At 45.9% G+C, this 18,646-nt stretch overlaps 1 protein-coding gene across 1 annotated transcript in view; it reads left to right on the top strand.

Moving 5' to 3' along the window:
* LOC130293218 (5-hydroxytryptamine receptor 3A-like) overlaps positions 1–18,646 on the top strand; it is a 39,659-nt gene that overhangs the window by 12,472 nt on the left and 8,541 nt on the right. The window contains exons 6-7 of the mRNA XM_056541721.1: positions 4,558–4,758; positions 9,650–9,871. Of these exons, the coding sequence (XP_056397696.1) occupies positions 4,558–4,758; positions 9,650–9,871 (423 nt within the window). The remainder of the gene's footprint in view (positions 1–4,557; positions 4,759–9,649; positions 9,872–18,646) is intronic.

The raw sequence follows: 18,646 nt of genomic DNA, 5'->3' as shown, positions 1-18,646 counted from the left end.
TGGTGTGATGATATAATTACTTATGTCCACAAAATTGGACATTGGCATTACAATAGTTTGTCACACCACACACCTCTATCAAAAATAGGAAATTGCCTTTTCCCCCCTATTTATTGTCCTATTTTGACCAACTGTCACCTGTATGGTGGTAGCATCCAGATGCCCTTTTTGTTTGTGCCTGTTGATGCTCCCCGATCCATGCAGATGGCAATCTCTATTACAAGGCTTACCACACTGTTTTGTTACTTATTATCAGCCATGCTAACACCTATATGTAATACGCATCCCTACCAGCAGCACAACTACAGGTGCTGGACGTTCTCGGGCACACCAGGTTACCATGGCGGCCGAGATTCCCCCCCCTGGTGGCTAGGGGGGAGTGTCCTTCCAGTACCGGAACTGCTCCGGAATGCCACGCTGTCTGTACAGCGCGAGCGCACATGGATGACATCACACGCCACCAGGTAGAGCGCCTTTATAGAACGGACAGATTTCTATTTACTGCAGCGAGGAGGAGGACACCAACTTTTAATCTTGGGAGTCATGAGTAGCCGGTAACACGGCACATCAGGTGGATTTCTAACTGCCTGCTCCATGATTCTGTTCAGCAGGGGACTTAGCCATTACCTATTGTGGCATACCTTGATGACCTATACAGTTCATGCAATTGCGATTGACTCTGTTTACAGGTTACGGCCCACATCGCTTATTATGTATATGTGAATTTTACCCACAGGTGGTTACCAAGTGTATTCACAGTGCAATTGAGGTCATTCTTTATCCACAGGTCATTGGCATCTTTGAAATTTAGCACCTCTACAGCAGGTGGTGTCAGACTGTTGCTTACAATTTTGCCATTGACCCTGGGAGTTTAGTGTGTTATACTAGTACACCATTCGCATGCATGAATGATAAGAGTTTTGTACTATTTACTTTTTACTGTTTATCATATTCTGTGACTGAGTAGTGGCTACTACCAGAGCACATCTACCCTTTAATTGTGCTCACATTCCCCTAACGGTTTGTCCCCTGAGGAAGTCGACAATTACTAGGGAACAGAAATGTGTTGGGTGGTTTGGGGGTTATTGTTGTGAGCCTATGGTCAGATTGTCGCAATCCACATGCTGAACACTGACCATTTCTGTGATAATTTATACTGATTTACCTTGACACCCTTTTGGTATCAGCAGTCGGTGGAACAACCTTTCCCTCCCGTATACTGCATTTTTCTAGGTACTGATTGTGGTACCTTGCGTGTTTCCTTTCGGTGCCTTATTTTATGATGACTATTATTAAATGTTAAGTTTTAAGCTTATTAAGTTTACATATTGACAGTAAGAATTGAAGAATTCTATATGTTGGATGTTTGTTGAGAGGACTCCTAAAGTTTGTCATTCAGTGGATTACATTGCCAAATCCAAGTTAAACTCTGATAATGTATCTGTCCATATCTAGACAGTTATCATATATGGATAGGATCTTTTCTTTGGAATAAAGTCAGTTTTCTTCTCCTCCCCCATACTGGTGACTACTGATATTTGCAAAATGTGCTCCATCTACAGTACCCCCACATTACAGGAGGCCCAGGAGGAGGATATGACATAGATCTCTGCATTTGTGCCTCGGAAAGTTCCATGAATAGACATTTATGTCATTGGAGCTTCCATGTCACTTGTCATCCATAGATTAAAATTATATCCTATTTAAAAGATATTTTTTAAAGAATGCTGAAGTATAGAAAAGTCAAAGTAAAGCAACACTTTTTTGGACACTGTTTGACAGTGAACACTTATGTACATGTTTAATATGTAGTTTTCTTAATTTACATGTTAAACAAAATGGAAAAACATTCCAGGCTCCCACCAGCACCCATTTACTTATTCATGATGGGGGCGGGCCAGACGGGGAAGCAGCAAGGTCACATGACCCCAGGGCTGGCATCAGAGACCTGTCACCTGTGTTCAGTTGCTGCACTACAAATCACAGCAGTATGACAGCAGAACGAGTCCATAGAAAGCTATCACACTACAATACAAAGAGAGATGAGCAATGCGTTGTGCAGTGGGCTGACCTTTCTTTTAACATAAATCCACAATAAAAGCATTGAGAGCGATCGATAATGTTATCTGAATTTTCTGGGTTATTTCGAACAGATAGCAGTTGTAGCTGGGCTTAACATAAATGCGCATTTAAACTGATGGGAATGAACACGGAATAGGTATTTTAGTCCAAGTCACCTGTATTTTATGGGTTTAATCATAAACATATAGCATTTGTCGCTGGATTTCACATAAATCTACCTTGTATCTTGTTGCTATGCTTGGTCTTGTTGTAATGTCCATTTTTGTGCTTTTGTATTTTTCTGTTTTTGGATCTGTTCAGACACTAGGTGTTACGATTCGGCAGACTGGATGTGGATCCTCTGTGTCAGCGAGGGATTGGCGTGAACCGTGTCGGTGGACCGGTTCTAGGTTGCTACTGGTATTCACCAGAGCCCGCCGCAAAGCGGGATGGTCTTGCTGCGGCGGTAGCAACCAGGTCGTATCCACTGGCAACGGCTCAACCTCGCTGACTGCTGGGAAGGCGTGGGACAGAAGGACTAGACGGAGGCGAGGTCAGACGTAGCAGAAGGTCAGGGCAGGCGGCAAGGTTCGTAGTCAAAGGTGATAGCAAGAGGTCTGGAACACTGGAATGGCAAACACAGTAAACGCTTTCTCTAGGCACAAGGGCAACAAGATCCGGCAAAGCAGGGAAGAGGAAGTGAGGTTATATGGACGTGGAGCAGGTTGAAGCTAATTAGACTGATTGGGCCAGGCACCAATCATTGGTGCACTGGCCCTTTAAATCTTAGAGAGCTGGCGCGCGCGTGCCCTAAGGAGCAGAGCCGCGCGCGCCAGGACGTGACAGCCGGGGACCGGGACAGGTGAGTGACTTGGGATGCGATTCGCGAGCGGGCGCATCCCGCTATGCGAATCGCATCCCCGCCGGCAGTGTCAGTGCAGCGCTCCCGGTCAGCGGGTCTGACCGGGGCGCTGCAGAGAGAGGAACGCCGCGAGCGCTCCGGGGAGGAGCAGGGACCCGGAGCGCTCGGCGTAACACTAGGTTTGTGTCTGAACAGTTTTCTGTGCTATTCTCCCTGGCTAGGGATGAGTTAATTCTTAGCCTATGGCAGCTCGGGTGGGGTTATGTAAACCCGAGCTCTGCTGAAACTGGCGGCTGGTGATTAGTGCTTTACTTTGACCATGACTGTTTTATTATGCACCTTGCTTTTGTCTGTTTTAGTACTTATCTGAGTTTTTACCATGGTTATTATTCCTGTTTATGATATAGATGTTAGCGTGCTTGGTTTTAGTACATTTGTCGGGTCTTAGTATTTGTGCATGTTGGTTTTACATTTACCGTGTTATATATCTTAGTCCGTGTTCATATGGTCCGTCAGTTCTGTTTTGACCTTGTTAATTCCTGCGACTCCTAAGCTATAATTCCTGAGCCTAGGGCTATCCGTCTATCTAGGAGTGAGTGAGTGAGTCTTGTGTCTGTACCCATGTTTACTTGTATTTAGTATTTCTGTTTCCTTCTTAGTCAGTACCCTGATCACTCAGTTGAGAGTACCTGCTGACTAGGAGTCTTTTTGACTTTGGTATTGATGTCCCTCCGTGTTTGGAGTGGGGTGTATAGTGTGTTCCTTGTTCTGTGTCCAGTGTGAACTGTGCTCTATATTTTCTTACCAGTTTAGTTTGACATTTAGTTCATCCCCTGCTTCTCCTGGTTTTGTCTGCGGTATATTTATTCCATATCTAGTCTTGTTCAATTATTCATATCTGCCGTTTATCTTGATTCCGGTTTCTGAACTGTGTGTTAGTACGCTATATACTGCTTTGTTATTACTTATATCCTGCCTGGTTTATCTGGTTGTTGGTTGTATTCCCGTTACGTTCCTGACCTGCCCCCACTATGTGCAGTATCGTTAATTTTTTTGACCTTGACGCCATTGCACTTTAGCGCAGGAAGGGACAGGCGTCCAGTTGTTGATCCATCATTTAGGGTGGATGGGCAAGTAGGCAGGGAGAGTGTTTCTAGAGACAGCTTAGAGCTCACTTCTCCCTGCCCTGCCCTCCGTTCATGACACTTGCCATGAAGTATGTCCTGTGACAAGAAACCAATCTTATGTAATATCACAAGAACACACACTCTATAAGGCTAGGTTTCCACACAAGTTTTTTTCTGTAATTTATTTGGATTTTTTGAGCCAAAGCCAGAAGTGGATCCAGCAGAATGGAGAAGTATAAGTCCTTCCTTCATATTTCACATTTCTGTTGAATACACTACTGGCTTTGGTTCAAAAACTGCAGTGGCAGTTAAAAAAAAAAAAAGCCAGAAAAAACCTGTGTGGAAACCTAATCGTACAGTGTTTTTTATCTTCATGATATTTCCCTTCCTCTGCAAGTTTAGATGCAATATACTTTTGATCCTGGTAGAACTTAGATCATTTTGATATTGAATAAGTTACAATATACTTGACCCCTTGCCTTTTCTGCATTTGTTCAACATAGTTAGGTCTCAGGAGAAGACCTCTCTTCTACATTGTGAATCTGATTCTCCCCAGCATTCTCCTCATGATAATGGATATTATTGGGTTCTATATACCACCAGAAAGTGGAGAGAGGATATCGTACAAGATCACTCTCCTTCTGGGTTACTCTGTTTTCCTCCTCATTGTATCTGATACATTACCTGCAGCCGGAGCTCCGTTAATAGGTAAGACCAGAGCACTACAAATCACAAAATGAAGTACTTTGTATTAAGAATGCAAAATGCAAATAATAAATATAATAAATACTTCAATTTATTCTAAAATGTTTATCACAAGATACTACATAATTTCACGGTACTCTGTCAGGAGATGAGTGTGTGCCATAGGTATCTTTTTTAGTGAGCACCCAGTGGTAGTGATGTAAACTGCAGCCTGTTGAGGGTTTTGATCCCAAGCCAATCAGGAGACATCATGAACGGGAAGACCTATGCACTGCATTGTGACTTGTCATCTTGGAGAGCTGAGAAAAAGCAGGCCACTGAAACTATTAATCCCAGATAGCCTTTACAAAATATTGAGCAGTGGGCTGATCTCAAACAGTGATCTGCCACCTGAATTACTTTGCCCATTTAGTGCACTGCAAAGACCAGCAGTCTGACTTCAGAACGAGCCCATAAAAGCTATCATATTACAATACCTATCAAGCTGAGCACAGCAGTTGGCTGATCTGTATTTGAACAAAAATATGCATTAAAAAGCATTGTAAATGAGGAATATGCATTTTTGCCCAAGATGCCTGTATTTTCTTGATTTAATTAAACACACAGTATTTCTACCTGGATTTAACTTAACCCCTTAAGGACCGGAGGTTTTTCCGTTTTTGCATTTTCGTTTTTTGCTCCTTGCCTTTAAAAAATCATAACTCTTTCAAATTTACACCTAAAAATCCATATGATGGCTTATTTTTTGCGCCACCAATTCTACTTTGTAATGACGTCAGTCATTTTGCCCAAAAATCTATGGTGAAGCGGGAAAAAAAATCATTGTGCGACAAAATTGAAAAAAAAACGCTGTTTTGTAACTTTTGGGGGCTTCCGTTTCTACGTAGTACATTTTTCGGTAAAAATGACACCTGATATGTATTCTGTAGATCCATACGATTAAAATGATACCCTACTTATATAGGTTTGATTTTGTCGGACTTCTGGAAAAAATCATAACTACATGCAGGAAAATTAATACGTTTAAAATTGTCATCTTCTGACCCCTATAACTTTTTTATTTTTCCGTGTATGGGGCGGTATGAGGGCTCATTTTTTGCGCCGTGATCTGAAGTTTTTAACGGTACCATTTTTGCATTGATAGGACTTATTGATCACTTTTTATTCATTTTTAAATGATATAAAAAGTGACCAAAAATGCACTATTTTGGACTTTGGAATTTTTTTGCGCGCACGCCATTGACCGAGCGGTTTAATTAATGATATATTTTTATAATTCGGACATTTCCGCACGCGGTGATACCACATATGTTTATTTTTATTTTTATTTACACTGTGTTTTTTTTTTTATTGGAAAAGGGGGGTGATTCAAACTTTTAATAGGGGAGGAGTTAAATGATCTTTATTCACTTTTTTTTTTCACTTTTTTTTTGCAGTGTTATAGGTCCCATAGGGACCTATAACACTGCACACACTGATCTTCTATGTTGATCACTGGTTTCTCATAAGAAACCAGTGATCAACGATTCTGCCGCATGACTGCTCATGTCTGGATCTCAGGCACTGAGCAGTCATTCGGCGATCGGACAGCGAGGAGGCAGGTAGGGGCCCTCCTGCTGTCCTGTCAGCTGTTCGGGATGCCGCGATTAGCCGCGGCTATCCCGAACAGCTCGACTGAGCTAGCCGGGAACTTTCACTTTCACTTTTAGCCGCGCGGCTCAGCTTTGAGCGCGCGGCTAAAGGGTTAATAGCGCGCGGCGCCGCGATCGGCGCTGCGCGCTATTAGAGGCGGGTCCCGGCTTCACTATGACGCCGGGCCCGCCATGATATGACGCGGGGTTACTGTGTAACCCCGCGTTATATCGGAAGAGCAGGACCAAGGACGTACCGGTACGTCCTTGGTCCTTAAGGGGTTAAATACGCATTTAAAAGCATTGATAGTGAACGCAGAACAGCCATCTAAGAACACATTACCTGTATTTTCTGGGTTTAATCAAGCATATAGCATTTCTACCTTGGCTTAACATAAATATGCAGTTAAAAGCATTTAGAATAAATGCTGAATAGCCATTTAAAGGGGTACTCTGTTGCTTAGACATCTTATCCCCTATCCAAAGGATAGGGGATAAGATGCCTGATCGCGGGAGTCCCGCCGCTGGGGTCCCCCGTGATTTTGCACGCGGCACCCGGTTTATAATCAGTCCCCAGAGTGTGTTCGCTGATAGCTGTAATGCCCCCTCCCACAGGCTTGCATTGAGGGGCGGAGCGTGACGTCACACGCCGCTGGCACTGTGGTCGCCGGTAATCAGACCCGGAGCGACTGATTATAAACAGGGTGCCGCATGCAAGATCACGGGGGTCCCCAGCGGTGGGACTCCCGCGATCAGGCATCTTATCCCCTATCCTTTGGATAGGAAATAAGATGTCTAAGCACCAGAGTACCCCTTTAAGGCTAAGTTACATGTATTCTTGGGGTTTAATCAAACACACAGTATTAATATCTGAATGCAGCATAAATATTCATTGAAAGTGTCAAGAGTTAACCCGGAATCGCCATCTAAAGCCAAGTTATATGTATTTTCGAACACTTGTAAAAAGACATTGCATTTTCCAATATCTCCATGTTCTTTTTAAAACCATCCGCCAACAAACAGGAATACTTTATGAAGCTTTAACAAACATACAAAATTCGCTAGTGCAGTGTGTTTTTAAACCCCAATTGGTAATTTCTCCCCAGTAGTTAGGACCCCTCTGTTAGTAGCTTCATACTACTTGCCATAATAATAATACATACCTTGACATGACTCCTAGCTCACCCTAAGTCTTTTTCTCCTGCTCCTAGGCCACATGCAGCTCCTGTAGGTAGCATGTCCCCATGTAGATATTTTCCCTCTGAAGATAGCCCCCCATAGCTAGTTTACCCCTTATATGTTTTTCCCCTGTAGGTAGTTTACCATCCTCTAGGTTGTTTTTCCCCATAATTAAAACTTCCAATAGGTATTTTGCCCTCTGTAGATAGGACCTCTGTAGGTAGTTTTCTCTTTGTAGATAGGACCCATTCCCATAGGTAATTTGTCCCCTGTAGGTAATCTTGCCCAATGTGTATAGCTTGCCCCATGTAGGAAGGACCCTCCTTGGTGATAGCTAGGAACACCTGTAGGTAGTTTTCCCATTATAGGTAGGACTCCCCTGTTGGTAGTTTGTTCCTGTAGGTAGGACTCCCCTGTAAGTAGTTTCCTCCCCCTGTAGGTAGCACCAAACTGTAGGTAATTTTCCCCTCCATAGGTCATTTGCCCACTATTGGTAGTTTACCTCCAGTAAGTAGGACCCTCCTATAGGTAATTTCCCCTCTAAAAGGTAGGAACCCCTTCTAGGTAATTTACCCCTGTAGGTAGAACCCCCACTCTTGGTAGTTTATCCCATGTAGATGGCTTGCTTACTGTAGGTTGAACCCTCCTGTTGGTAGTTTTTATTCTGTTGGTAGTTTACCCCTATAGTTAGGTAAGAACCTTTAGTCAAAAAAAAAAACCTTGTCTAAGCTCCCAGCTCCCTCGTAGTCACCAGCACATTGTCCTCCTGCTTATAGGCCACAGGCAGCTTCTTACTTCAGCCAACAGAAGGTGTCTCCTTATCTGGATACACACACGTACAATGACACCATTGATTTGGTGCATCCTGTAGAAGAAGATGCTCTCAGTCTTATGGGGCTAAAGGGATGAAACTGCTCTGCCAGGGGCCTAGAAGACATGTTTAAACCCTTTAGCTCCGCACCCCTTTTAAACAGTAAGCATGTCGTAAGCTGCAATAGGCATAGTAGATGTTACGCCGAGCGCTCCGGGTCCCCGCTCCTCCCCGGAGCGCTCGCTTCACTCCCTCCGCTGCAGCGCTCCGGTCACGTCCTCTGACCCGGGGCGCTGCGATCCTGCTGCCAGCCGGGATGCGATTCGCGATGCGGGTAGCGCCCGCTCGCGATGCGCACCCCGGCTCCCCTACCTGACTCGCTCCCCGTCTGTTCTGTCCCGGCGCGCGCGGCCCCGCTCCCTAGGGCGCGCGCGCGCCGGGTCTCTGCGATTTAAAGGGCCACTGCGCCGCTGATTGGCGCAGTGGTTCCAATTAGGGTTTTCACCTGTGCACTTCCCTATATTACCTCACTTCCCTTGCACTCCCTTGCCGGATCTTGTTGCCTTAGTGCCAGTGAAAGCGTTCCTTGTGTGTTCCTTGCCTGTGTTTCCAGACCTTCTGCCGTTGCCCCTGACTACGATCCTTGCTGCCTGCCCCGACCTTCTGCTACGTCCGACCTTGCTTCTGCCTACTCCCTTGTACCGCGCCTATCTTCAGCAGCCAGAGAGGTGAGCCGTTGCTAGTGGATACGACCTGGTCACTACCGCCGCAGCAAGACCATCCCGCTTTGCGGCGGGCTCTGGTGAAAACCAGTAGTGGCTTAGAACCGGTCCACTAGCACGGTCCACGCCAATCCCTCTCTGGCACAGAGGGTCCACTACCTGCCAGCCGGCATCGTGACAGTAGACAAAGGATCAACTGGATTATGCGGTTCTTTTCACAATGCACTTTGTCTATCAGGTTCCATTTGACAAGCCAACTACTTAAATAATCATAATACATAGAGCCGTACTAGTATTTTCAATAAAAATGGTTTTAAATTATGCTTGCAAGATTAAAAGCAACACAAGCACATCAGAAATGTATTTGGCATGCAAGCTTTATTTATTTTTTCAAGTGTTTGCTACATTGTAGGGAAAGGAGAAAATTGTATTTTTAATACAGCATACAAATATAACATAACTAGTTGCTATGTTAAAAGCTATACATGTGTAACATTCTGCGTTTCTGTTTACTATGACATAAAGTGATTATTTCTTTGTCTTTTTGGTAGGTGTGTACTTTGCACTGTGCATGATTATGCTCCTGATAAGCCTAACAGAAAGCATTCTCATAGTCCGATCATTTCATCAGAAGAATCTCAGACCTGAGGTTCCCAAGTGGTTAAAAACATTACTCCTGGAGAAGATAACATTTTTTATCTCCATAAAGGACCAACATCAATCTGATGCATCTAATTCTGGAACTTGTTTTCAAAATGAAAATGTCAGCAGTGGTGAGTGTTAGAAAAGTAAGGAATCTGTAGCAGCAATAAATAGCAAAGCAAGTGTTGGGCTTGTGAACCACTATTAGAACTGAAGGTGGGTTGGATTTTTTGTAATGGGGAACATTCCCCATGAATATCTTGTTTCAGAAAACTCTAAACTGCATTAGAAAAAGAATTGAGCTTCTGAAGAAGAATATTTTACAACAGTTACTCTACATAAATATAGAAATTCACAAAAAATTACACCAAACTAGGAAAGGTGATAACTACACAGGATGAAAACATAATATTACAGAGGGACCTGGGGAAGCTGGAGGCTTGGGCACAGTTTAAAGGGTTACTCCGCTCCCCAGCATCCGGAACATTGAGTTCCGAACACTGTGTGAGGGTTTCTGTGTTCACGCCCGCCCCCTTGTGAAATCACGGCCTGCCCCCTCAATGAAAGTCTATGGGAAAGTCTATGGGACTTACATTGAGGGGGCGGGATGTGACATCACATGACAGAGCATGACATCATGAGGGGGCGGGCGTGAACACGGAAGCCCGCACACAGTGTTTGGAACTCAATGTTCCGGACGCTGGGTAGCGGAGTAACCCTTTAATGTGTATAAATGTAAGGTTATGCCATAAAAACAAAGTGTACAATTATGTGCTAAATATTAAGACATTAGGTAAAACTTCTACCGAAAAAGACTTGGGGTACAAGTAGACAGTAAGCTCAACTTTAGCAATCAGTGCCAGACAGCGGCTGCCAAGGCTGACAAAGTCAAGGGATGTATCAAGAGAGGCATAGAGGTTCATGACAGGGACATAGTTTTGTCTCTGTATAAATCATTAGTCAGACCACATATGGACTATTGTGTGCAATTCTGGGCACCTGTATATAAAAAGGACATGGCTGAAGTGGAGAGGGTGCAGAGGAGGGCGACAAAGATAATTGTTAGTATGGGAGGATTACAGGACCAAGACAGGTAATCAAGCTTGGGGTTAGTTTGGAGAAAAGACATTTTAGGGGCGATCTGATCACAATGTACAAATATATGAATGGACAGTACAGAGAACTTTCTAGTGATCTTTTTATACCTCCATCAGTAACCATGACAAGGGAGCAATCTCTACATCTAGAGGAAAGAATGTTTCACCATCATCACAGACGGGGATTCTGTTAGAGCAGTACAGTAGGGTTTTAGTTTGAACTCAATGGACTCTTTTTTCAACATTACAAACTATGTTACTGTCACGATTCGGCTGGCTGGAGGTGGATCCTCTGTGCCAGAGAGGGATTGGCGTGGACCATGCTGGTGGACCGGTTCTAAGTTGCTACTGGTATTCACCAGAGCCCGCCGCAAAGCGGGATGGTCTTGCAGCGGCGGTAGCAACCAGGTCGTATCCACCAGCAACGGCTCAACCTCTCTGACTGCTGAAGGTAGGCGCGGTACAAGGGAGTAGACAAGAGCAAGGTCGGACGTAGCAGAAGGTCAGGGCAGGCAGCAAGGATCGTAGTCAGGGGCAACGGCAGGAGGTCTGGAACACAGGCTAGGAACACACAAGGGAACGCTTTCACTGGCACAATGGCAACAAGATCCGGCGAGGGAGTGCAGGGGAAGTGAGGTATAAGTAGGGAGTGCACAGGTGAGAATACTGATTAGGCCTGCTGCGCCAATCAGTGGCGCAGCGGCCCTTTAAATGGCAGAGACCCGGCGCGCGCACGCCCTAAGGAGCGGGGCCGCGCGCGCCGGGACAACACAGACGGGGAACGGGTCAGGTACGGGAGCCGAGATGCGCATCGCGAGCGGGCACGTCCCGCATCGCGAATCGCATCCCGGCTGGGAGTAATATCGCAGCGCACCCGGTCAGCAGGTCTGACCGGGGCGCTGCGAATGTGAGAACGCTGCGAGCACTCCGGGGAGGAGCGGGGACCCGGAGCGCTCGGCGTAACAGTACCCCCCCCCCCCTTGGGTCTCCCCCTCTTTTTGGAGCCTGAGAACCTGAGGATAAGACTTTTGTTCAGGATGTTGTCCTCAGGTTCCCAGGATCTCTCCTCAGGGCCGCAATTCTCCCAGTCGACCAAGAAGAATCTTTTACCTCTGACCGTTTTGGATGCTAGAATCTCCTTCACAGAAAAGACGTCAGAAGATCCGGAAACTGGAGTGGGAGAAACAACTTTGGGAGAGAAGCGGTTAAGGATGAGTGGTTTAAGGAGAGAGACATGGAAGGCATTGGGAATATGGAGAGAAGGAGGAAGAAGGAGTTTGTAAGAGACAGGGTTGATCTGGCACTTGATTTTGAAAGGACCAAGATAGCGTGGTCCCAGTTTGTAACTGGGGACACGAAAGCGGACATATTTAGCGGAGAGCCATACCTTGTCTCCGGGAGCAAAAATGGGGGGAGTTCTTCTTTTTTTATCAGCAAATCTTTTCATCCGGGATGAAGCCTGTAAAAGAGAATTTTGGGTCTCTTTCCATATGGTGGAAAGATCACGAGTCACTTCATCCACAGCGGGCAAACCAGAGGGCAAGGGAGTAGGGAGGGGAGGAAGAGGGTGACGGCCGTACACCACGAAAAATGGGGATTTAGCAGAAGATTCGGAGACTCTGAAGTTGTATGAGAATTCGGCCCATGGTAGAAGATCTGCCCAGTCATCCTGGTGGGAGGAAACAAAATGCCGTAAATAGTCACCCAGGACCTGATTAACTCTTTCTACTTGCCCATTGGATTGGGGATGATAAGAAGAAGAGAAGTTTAATTTGATCTTGAGCTGTTTACAGAGGGCCCTCCAGAATTTAGACACGAATTGGACGCCTCTATCTGAGACGATATGCGTGGGCAAACCGTGAAGGCGAAAAATGTGTATAAAAAATTGCTTTGCCAACTGAGGCGCTGAAGGAAGACCAGGAAGAGGAATAAAATGTGCCATCTTGGAAAATCGATCAACGTCCACCCAAACAACTGTGTTGCCACGGGATGAGGGAAAGTCCGTAATAAAGTCCATACCAATCTGTGACCAAGGCTGTTCAGGAACAGGCAGAGGATGAAGGAGACCAGCAGGCTTCTGGCGAGGAGTCTTATCCCGGGCACAGACAGTACAGGCCCGCACGAAATCAATAACATCAGTCTCCAGAGTCGGCCACCAATAAAATCGAGAGATGAGTTGCAAGGATTTTTTGATGCCCACATGGCCTGCGAGGTGGGAGGAGTGTCCCCATTTGAGAATCCCGAGACGCTGGCGTGGAGAAACGAAGGTCTTCCCTGGAGGAGTTTGCCTGATGGAAGCTGGAGAAGTGGAGATCAGATAGTCCGGAGGAATGATGTGTTGCGGAGAGACCTCTACTTCAGAGGCATCAGAAGAACGAGAGAGGGCATCGGCCCTAATGTTCTTGTCAGCAGGGCGAAAATGGATTTCAAAGTTAAAACGGGCAAAGAACAACGACCACCTAGCCTGGCGAGGGTTCAGTCGTTGGGCAGACTGGAGGTAGAAGAGATTCTTGTGATCAGTGTATATGATAACTGGAAATTTTGATTCCTCCAGCAGGTGCCTCCATTCCTCAAGCGCCAATTTAATGTCCAGTAGTTCTCGATCCCCGATGGAATAGTTTCTCTCCGCCGGGGAGAAGGTCCTAGAAAAAAAACCACAAGTCACAGCATGCCCGGAAGAATTTTTTTGTAGAAGGACAGCTCCAGCTCCCACTGAGGAGGCATCTACCTCCAATAGGAAGGGTTTAGATGGGTCAGGTCTGGAGAGCACGGGAGCGGAAGAAAAGGCAGACTTGAGATGTTTAAATGCGTCTTCCGCTTGGGGGGGACCAGGACTTGGGATTGGCATTTTTCTTGGTTAAAGCCACGATAGGAGCCACAATAGTGGAAAAGTGTGGAATAAACTGTCTGTAATAATTGGCGAACCCCAAAAAACGTTGGATAGCACGGAGTCCGGAGGGGCGTGGCCAATCTAAGACGGCAGAGAGTTTATCTGGGTCCATTTGTAGTCCCTGGCCAGAGACCAAGTATCCTAGGAAAGGAAGAGATTGACATTCAAAGAGACATTTCTCCATTTTGGCATAAAGTTGATTGTCACGAAGTCTCTGAAGAACCATGCGGACATGCTGGCGGTGTTCTTCTAAGTTGGCAGAAAAAATCAGAATATCGTCCAGATAAACCACAACACAGGAATATAGGAGATCACGAAAAATTTCATTAACAAAGTCTTGGAAGACGGCAGGGGCGTTGCATAGGCCAAAGGGCATGACCAGATACTCAAAGTGTCCATCTCTGGTGTTAAATGCGGTCTTCCATTCGTCCCCCTCCCTGATGCGGATGAGATTATAAGCACCTCTTAAGTCCAGTTTGGTAAAGATGTGGGCACCTTGTAAGCGATCAAAGAGTTCCGAGATAAGAGGTAAGGGGTAGCGGTTTTTTACCGTGATTTTATTAAGTCCGCGGTAATCAATACAAGGACGTAGGGAGCCATCTTTTTTGGACACAAAAAAAAATCCAGCTCCGGCAGGAGAGGAGGACTTGCGGATAAACCCCTTTTTTAAATTCTCCTGGATGTACTCCGACATGGCAAGAGTCTCAGGAGCAGACAGAGGATAGATTCTGCCTCGGGGTGGGGTAGTACCCGGGAGGAGGTCAATAGGACAGTCATAAGGCCTGTGAGGAGGCAAAGTCTCAGCTTGCTTTTTGCAAAAAACGTCAGAATAGTCCATATAAGCCTTAGGAAGACCGGATACAGGGGGAACCACAGGGTCACGGCAAGGAGTACTGGGCACCGATTTAAGACAGTCCTTGTGACAAGAAGTACCCCAGTTCTTGATTTCTCCTGTGGACCAATCAAGGGTTGGGGAATGGCGTTGAAGCCACGGTAATCCAAGAAGAATTTCAGAAGTGCAGTTGGAGAGGACCAAAAATTCAATTTTTTCGTGATGAGGTCCGATGCACATTAGGATAGGTTCCGTGCGGTAACGCACGGTACAGTCCAATCTTTCATTGTTAACAGAATTGATGTAGAGGGGTCTGGCGAGACTGGTCACCGGGATGTTGAACCTGTTGATGAGAGAGGCCAAAATAAAATTTCCTGCAGATCCGGAATCCAAGAAGGCCGTAGCAGAGAAGGAGAAGGTAGAGGAAGATATCCGCACAGGCACAGTAAGGCGTGGAGAAGCAGAGTAGACATCAAGAACTGTCTCATCTTTGTGCGGAGTCAGCATACGTCTTTCCAGGCGGGGAGGACGGATAGGACAATCTTTCAAGAAGTGTTCGGTACCGGAACAGTACAGGCATAGGTTCTCCATGCGGCGTCGTGTCCTCTCTTGAGGTGTCAAGCGAGACCGGTCAACTTGCATAGCCTCCACGGCGGGAGGCACAGGAACGGATTGCAGAGGACCAGAGGAGAGAGGAGCCGGGGAGAGAAACCACCTCGTGCGAACAAAGTCCATATCCTGGCGGAGCTCCTGACGCCTTTCGGAAAAACGCATGTCAATGCGGGTGGCAAGATGAATAAGTTCATGCAGGTTAGCAGGAATTTCTCGTGCGGCCAGCACATCTTTAATGTTGCTGGATAGGCCTTTTTTAAAGGTCGCGCAGAGGGCCTCATTATTCCAGGATAATTCGGAGGCAAGAGTACGGAATTGGATGGCGTACTCGCCAACAGAAGAATTACCCTGGACCAGGTTCAGCAGGGCAGTCTCAGCAGAAGAGGCTCGGGCAGGTTCCTCAAAGACACTTTGGATCTCCGTGAAGAAGGAGTGTACAGAGGCAGTGACGGGGTCATTGCGGTCCCAGAGCGGTGTGGCCCATGACAGAGCTTTCCCAGACAGAAGGCTGACTACGAAAGCCACCTTAGACCTTTCAGTTGGAAACTGGTCCGACATCATCTCCAAGTGCAGGGAACATTGCGAAAGAAAGCCACGGCAAAACTTAGAGTCCCCATCAAATTTATCCGGCAAGGATAATTGTAAGCCGGAAGCGGCCACTCGCTGCGGAGGAGGTGCAGGAGCTGGCGGAGGAGATGATTGCTGAAGCTGTGGTAGTAGCTGCTGTAGCATCACGGTCAGTTGAGACAGCTGGTGACCTTGTTGCGCTATCTGTTGCGACTGCTGGGCGACCACCGTGGTGAGGTCGGCGACAACTGGCAGTGGGACTTCAGCGGGATCCATGGCCGGATCTACTGTCACGATTCGGCTGGCTGGAGGTGGATCCTCTGTGCCAGAGAGGGATTGGCGTGGACCGTGCTGGTGGACCGGTTCTAAGTTGCTACTGGTATTCACCAGAGCCCGCCGCAAAGCGGGATGGTGTTGCAGCGGCGATAGCAACCAGGTCGTATCCACCAGCAACGGCTCAACCTCTCTGACTGCTGAAGATAGGCGCGGTACAAGGGAGTAGACAAGAGCAAGGTCGGACGTAGCAGAAGGTCAGGGCAGGCAGCAAGGATCGTAGTCAGGGGCAACGGCAGGAGGTCTGGAACACAGGCTAGGAACACACAAGGGAACGCTTTCACTGGCACAATGGCAACAAGATCCGGCGAGGGAGTGCAGGGGAAGTGAGGTATAAGTAGGGAGTGCACAGGTGAGAATACTGATTAGGCCTGCTGCGCCAATCAGTGGCGCAGCGGCCCTTTAAATGGCAGAGACCCGGTGCGCGCGTGCCCTAAGGAGCGGGGCCGCGCGTGCCGGGACAACACAGACGGGGAACGGGTCAGGTATGGGAGCCGAGATGCGCATCGCGAGCGGGCGCGTCCCGCATCGTGAATCGCATCCCGGCTGGGAGTAATATCGCAGCACACCCGGTCAGCAGGTCTGATCGGGGCGCTGCGAATGAGAGAACGCTGCGAGCGCTCTGGGGAGGAGCGGGGAAACGGAGCGCTCGGCGTAACAGTTACTGTGTCATTGACAATCAATATCTTGGTATTGGGCCCTCATGATCTACAAACTGCTTCCAAACTTTTATAACAGTTACTGATTCAGATTTAATTTATTCATTAATAATTAAAAGAGTTGTTCGTGAGTAAAACAAAATATGGCTGTTTACTTCTATAACAACTCGTAGATTGCGCCTCTCATCCCTTTCATGACCAGACATAGTTACGTTATCTTAGTACATGCAGATTTGAAAGCCAATTAAGTTCCATCTTGTTTTGATATTGAAATATTGTTATTTTCTGTGGAACATAGGGATTTATTTGTATGGTATTTTTTTTACCAGTAAAGTTTAATTTTTTGTGATATTGGGGGGAAAATGTAGAAGAAAAATATTTGTCTGGTTGTCATATATTTTTTATTACTAGCACAAAGTGCTGCTAAAGCACTTGTGCCCCTTTTCAGTTGTTGCTATGTATGCAATGTATAGGGAGGATAGAAGATGTCATTTGGGATGTTTTTACTTTTTTTTATTCACTTAGTTTTTATTAGTTTTTACTATAATGCATTTTAATGGCTAATTTACCATGGAACTGGAGCTGTAATATATGGAGTATAAAGCCTTCTAACATTCACTGCTGAACGGATCTGGGTTTGCTAAGACCCAACAGCTCGCTGCAGCTATTCAGCACCTGTCAATCACATGATCGCTAGGAGGAAGCTCCTGCTAAGCTGCATACACTGAGCTCATTGAGCCTTGTACACATAGTGATGGAGAAAGCAGGGGTGATAGTAAACTGTCCCTGCCTTCTCTCTGACAAGAATTAGAAATTAGAAATTTCCATGTTATTTGCCAACTACCAAAAACATTTGGAGGGGTAGTTATCACATGACATTTTTTTTTTCTCACTGACGAAAACTGCAAATTATTGTACACTTTTTTTTTAACTTTTTTACTAGCTGCAGATGTTGTCTGATTATTTGCTGTTTTCAACGGCGTTTACAAAAGAGGTGTGGCCTATCAAAAAGGGAGGTTGGTTACAGGCAAAGGGAGCATGGACGGCTTTGTCAGGCCCAAGGCCTGATTATTAAAATCCTATATGTGTATTATAATTATAACTGTGAATAAATAAACTAAGACATGGGTGAGGGGTCATTCAGACTGTGTTTTGTCTATTGCATTTTATTGGGGGTCTGGCTGTTTGTTTGTATCTCCTTTGAAGTCATGCACTCTGGTCTCATCATATAATCAAAGAGATAAGGGGTCAGGAAGAGAGAAGACCCCCTGGTGGGATCAGAGGGGAGGGGGGAATGGAGTCTCCCTCCCAAGAGAGCAGATATGATATTTAAACAATGCAAGACTAAAAGTTGGGTGTTCAATGCTGTGCAACAAGCTAACAAGACCATCCTAAGAACAGCACTCTCATTCACTCATGGACTGCTATATCATCATGCTGTAAGAATTTCATCTTTTGTTTTCTGAACTTGCCTTGCTAAACTCTTTTATATATTTTTGTAACTGTATGTCATTTGTTTCTGTATTTTTATATAGTCAGCACTGTGATACCTTTTATCAGATTAAATGTTTAATTAATTAGCTCTGGTCTTTGATCTCTAAATATAGGAGCTCGCCTTTCTGGAGGAGGCTCTGGTAAAACAAGTTTATCTAAGGGTTAATTTGGTGACTTGCTGGGACTAGTAGTGGATACCCAGAGGTTTGGCGGCTTTAACTCTTGCACCATCACACTCTCTCTAGCGTCTTGGCTGCACCGATAGGGTGTGATCGTGACAACTGGTGGCAGCGTTGGGATATATTTAGAGATTGTTAGTGCTTGCTGGATTTTACCTGTAAGGAAATCTTAGCACTAAAAAGAAATTGCATACATATTATTGTGTGTAAATTCCAAAGACAGAGCTCAGTGCTGGTTTAAAA

The sequence above is a fragment of the Hyla sarda genome, chromosome 10 (assembly GCF_029499605.1).
Source record: "Hyla sarda isolate aHylSar1 chromosome 10, aHylSar1.hap1, whole genome shotgun sequence".
Lineage (NCBI taxonomy): Eukaryota > Metazoa > Chordata > Amphibia > Anura > Hylidae > Hyla > Hyla sarda.
The sequence above is the reverse complement of the archived record's forward strand: the minus strand, read 5'-3'. Positions and strand labels throughout refer to the sequence as shown.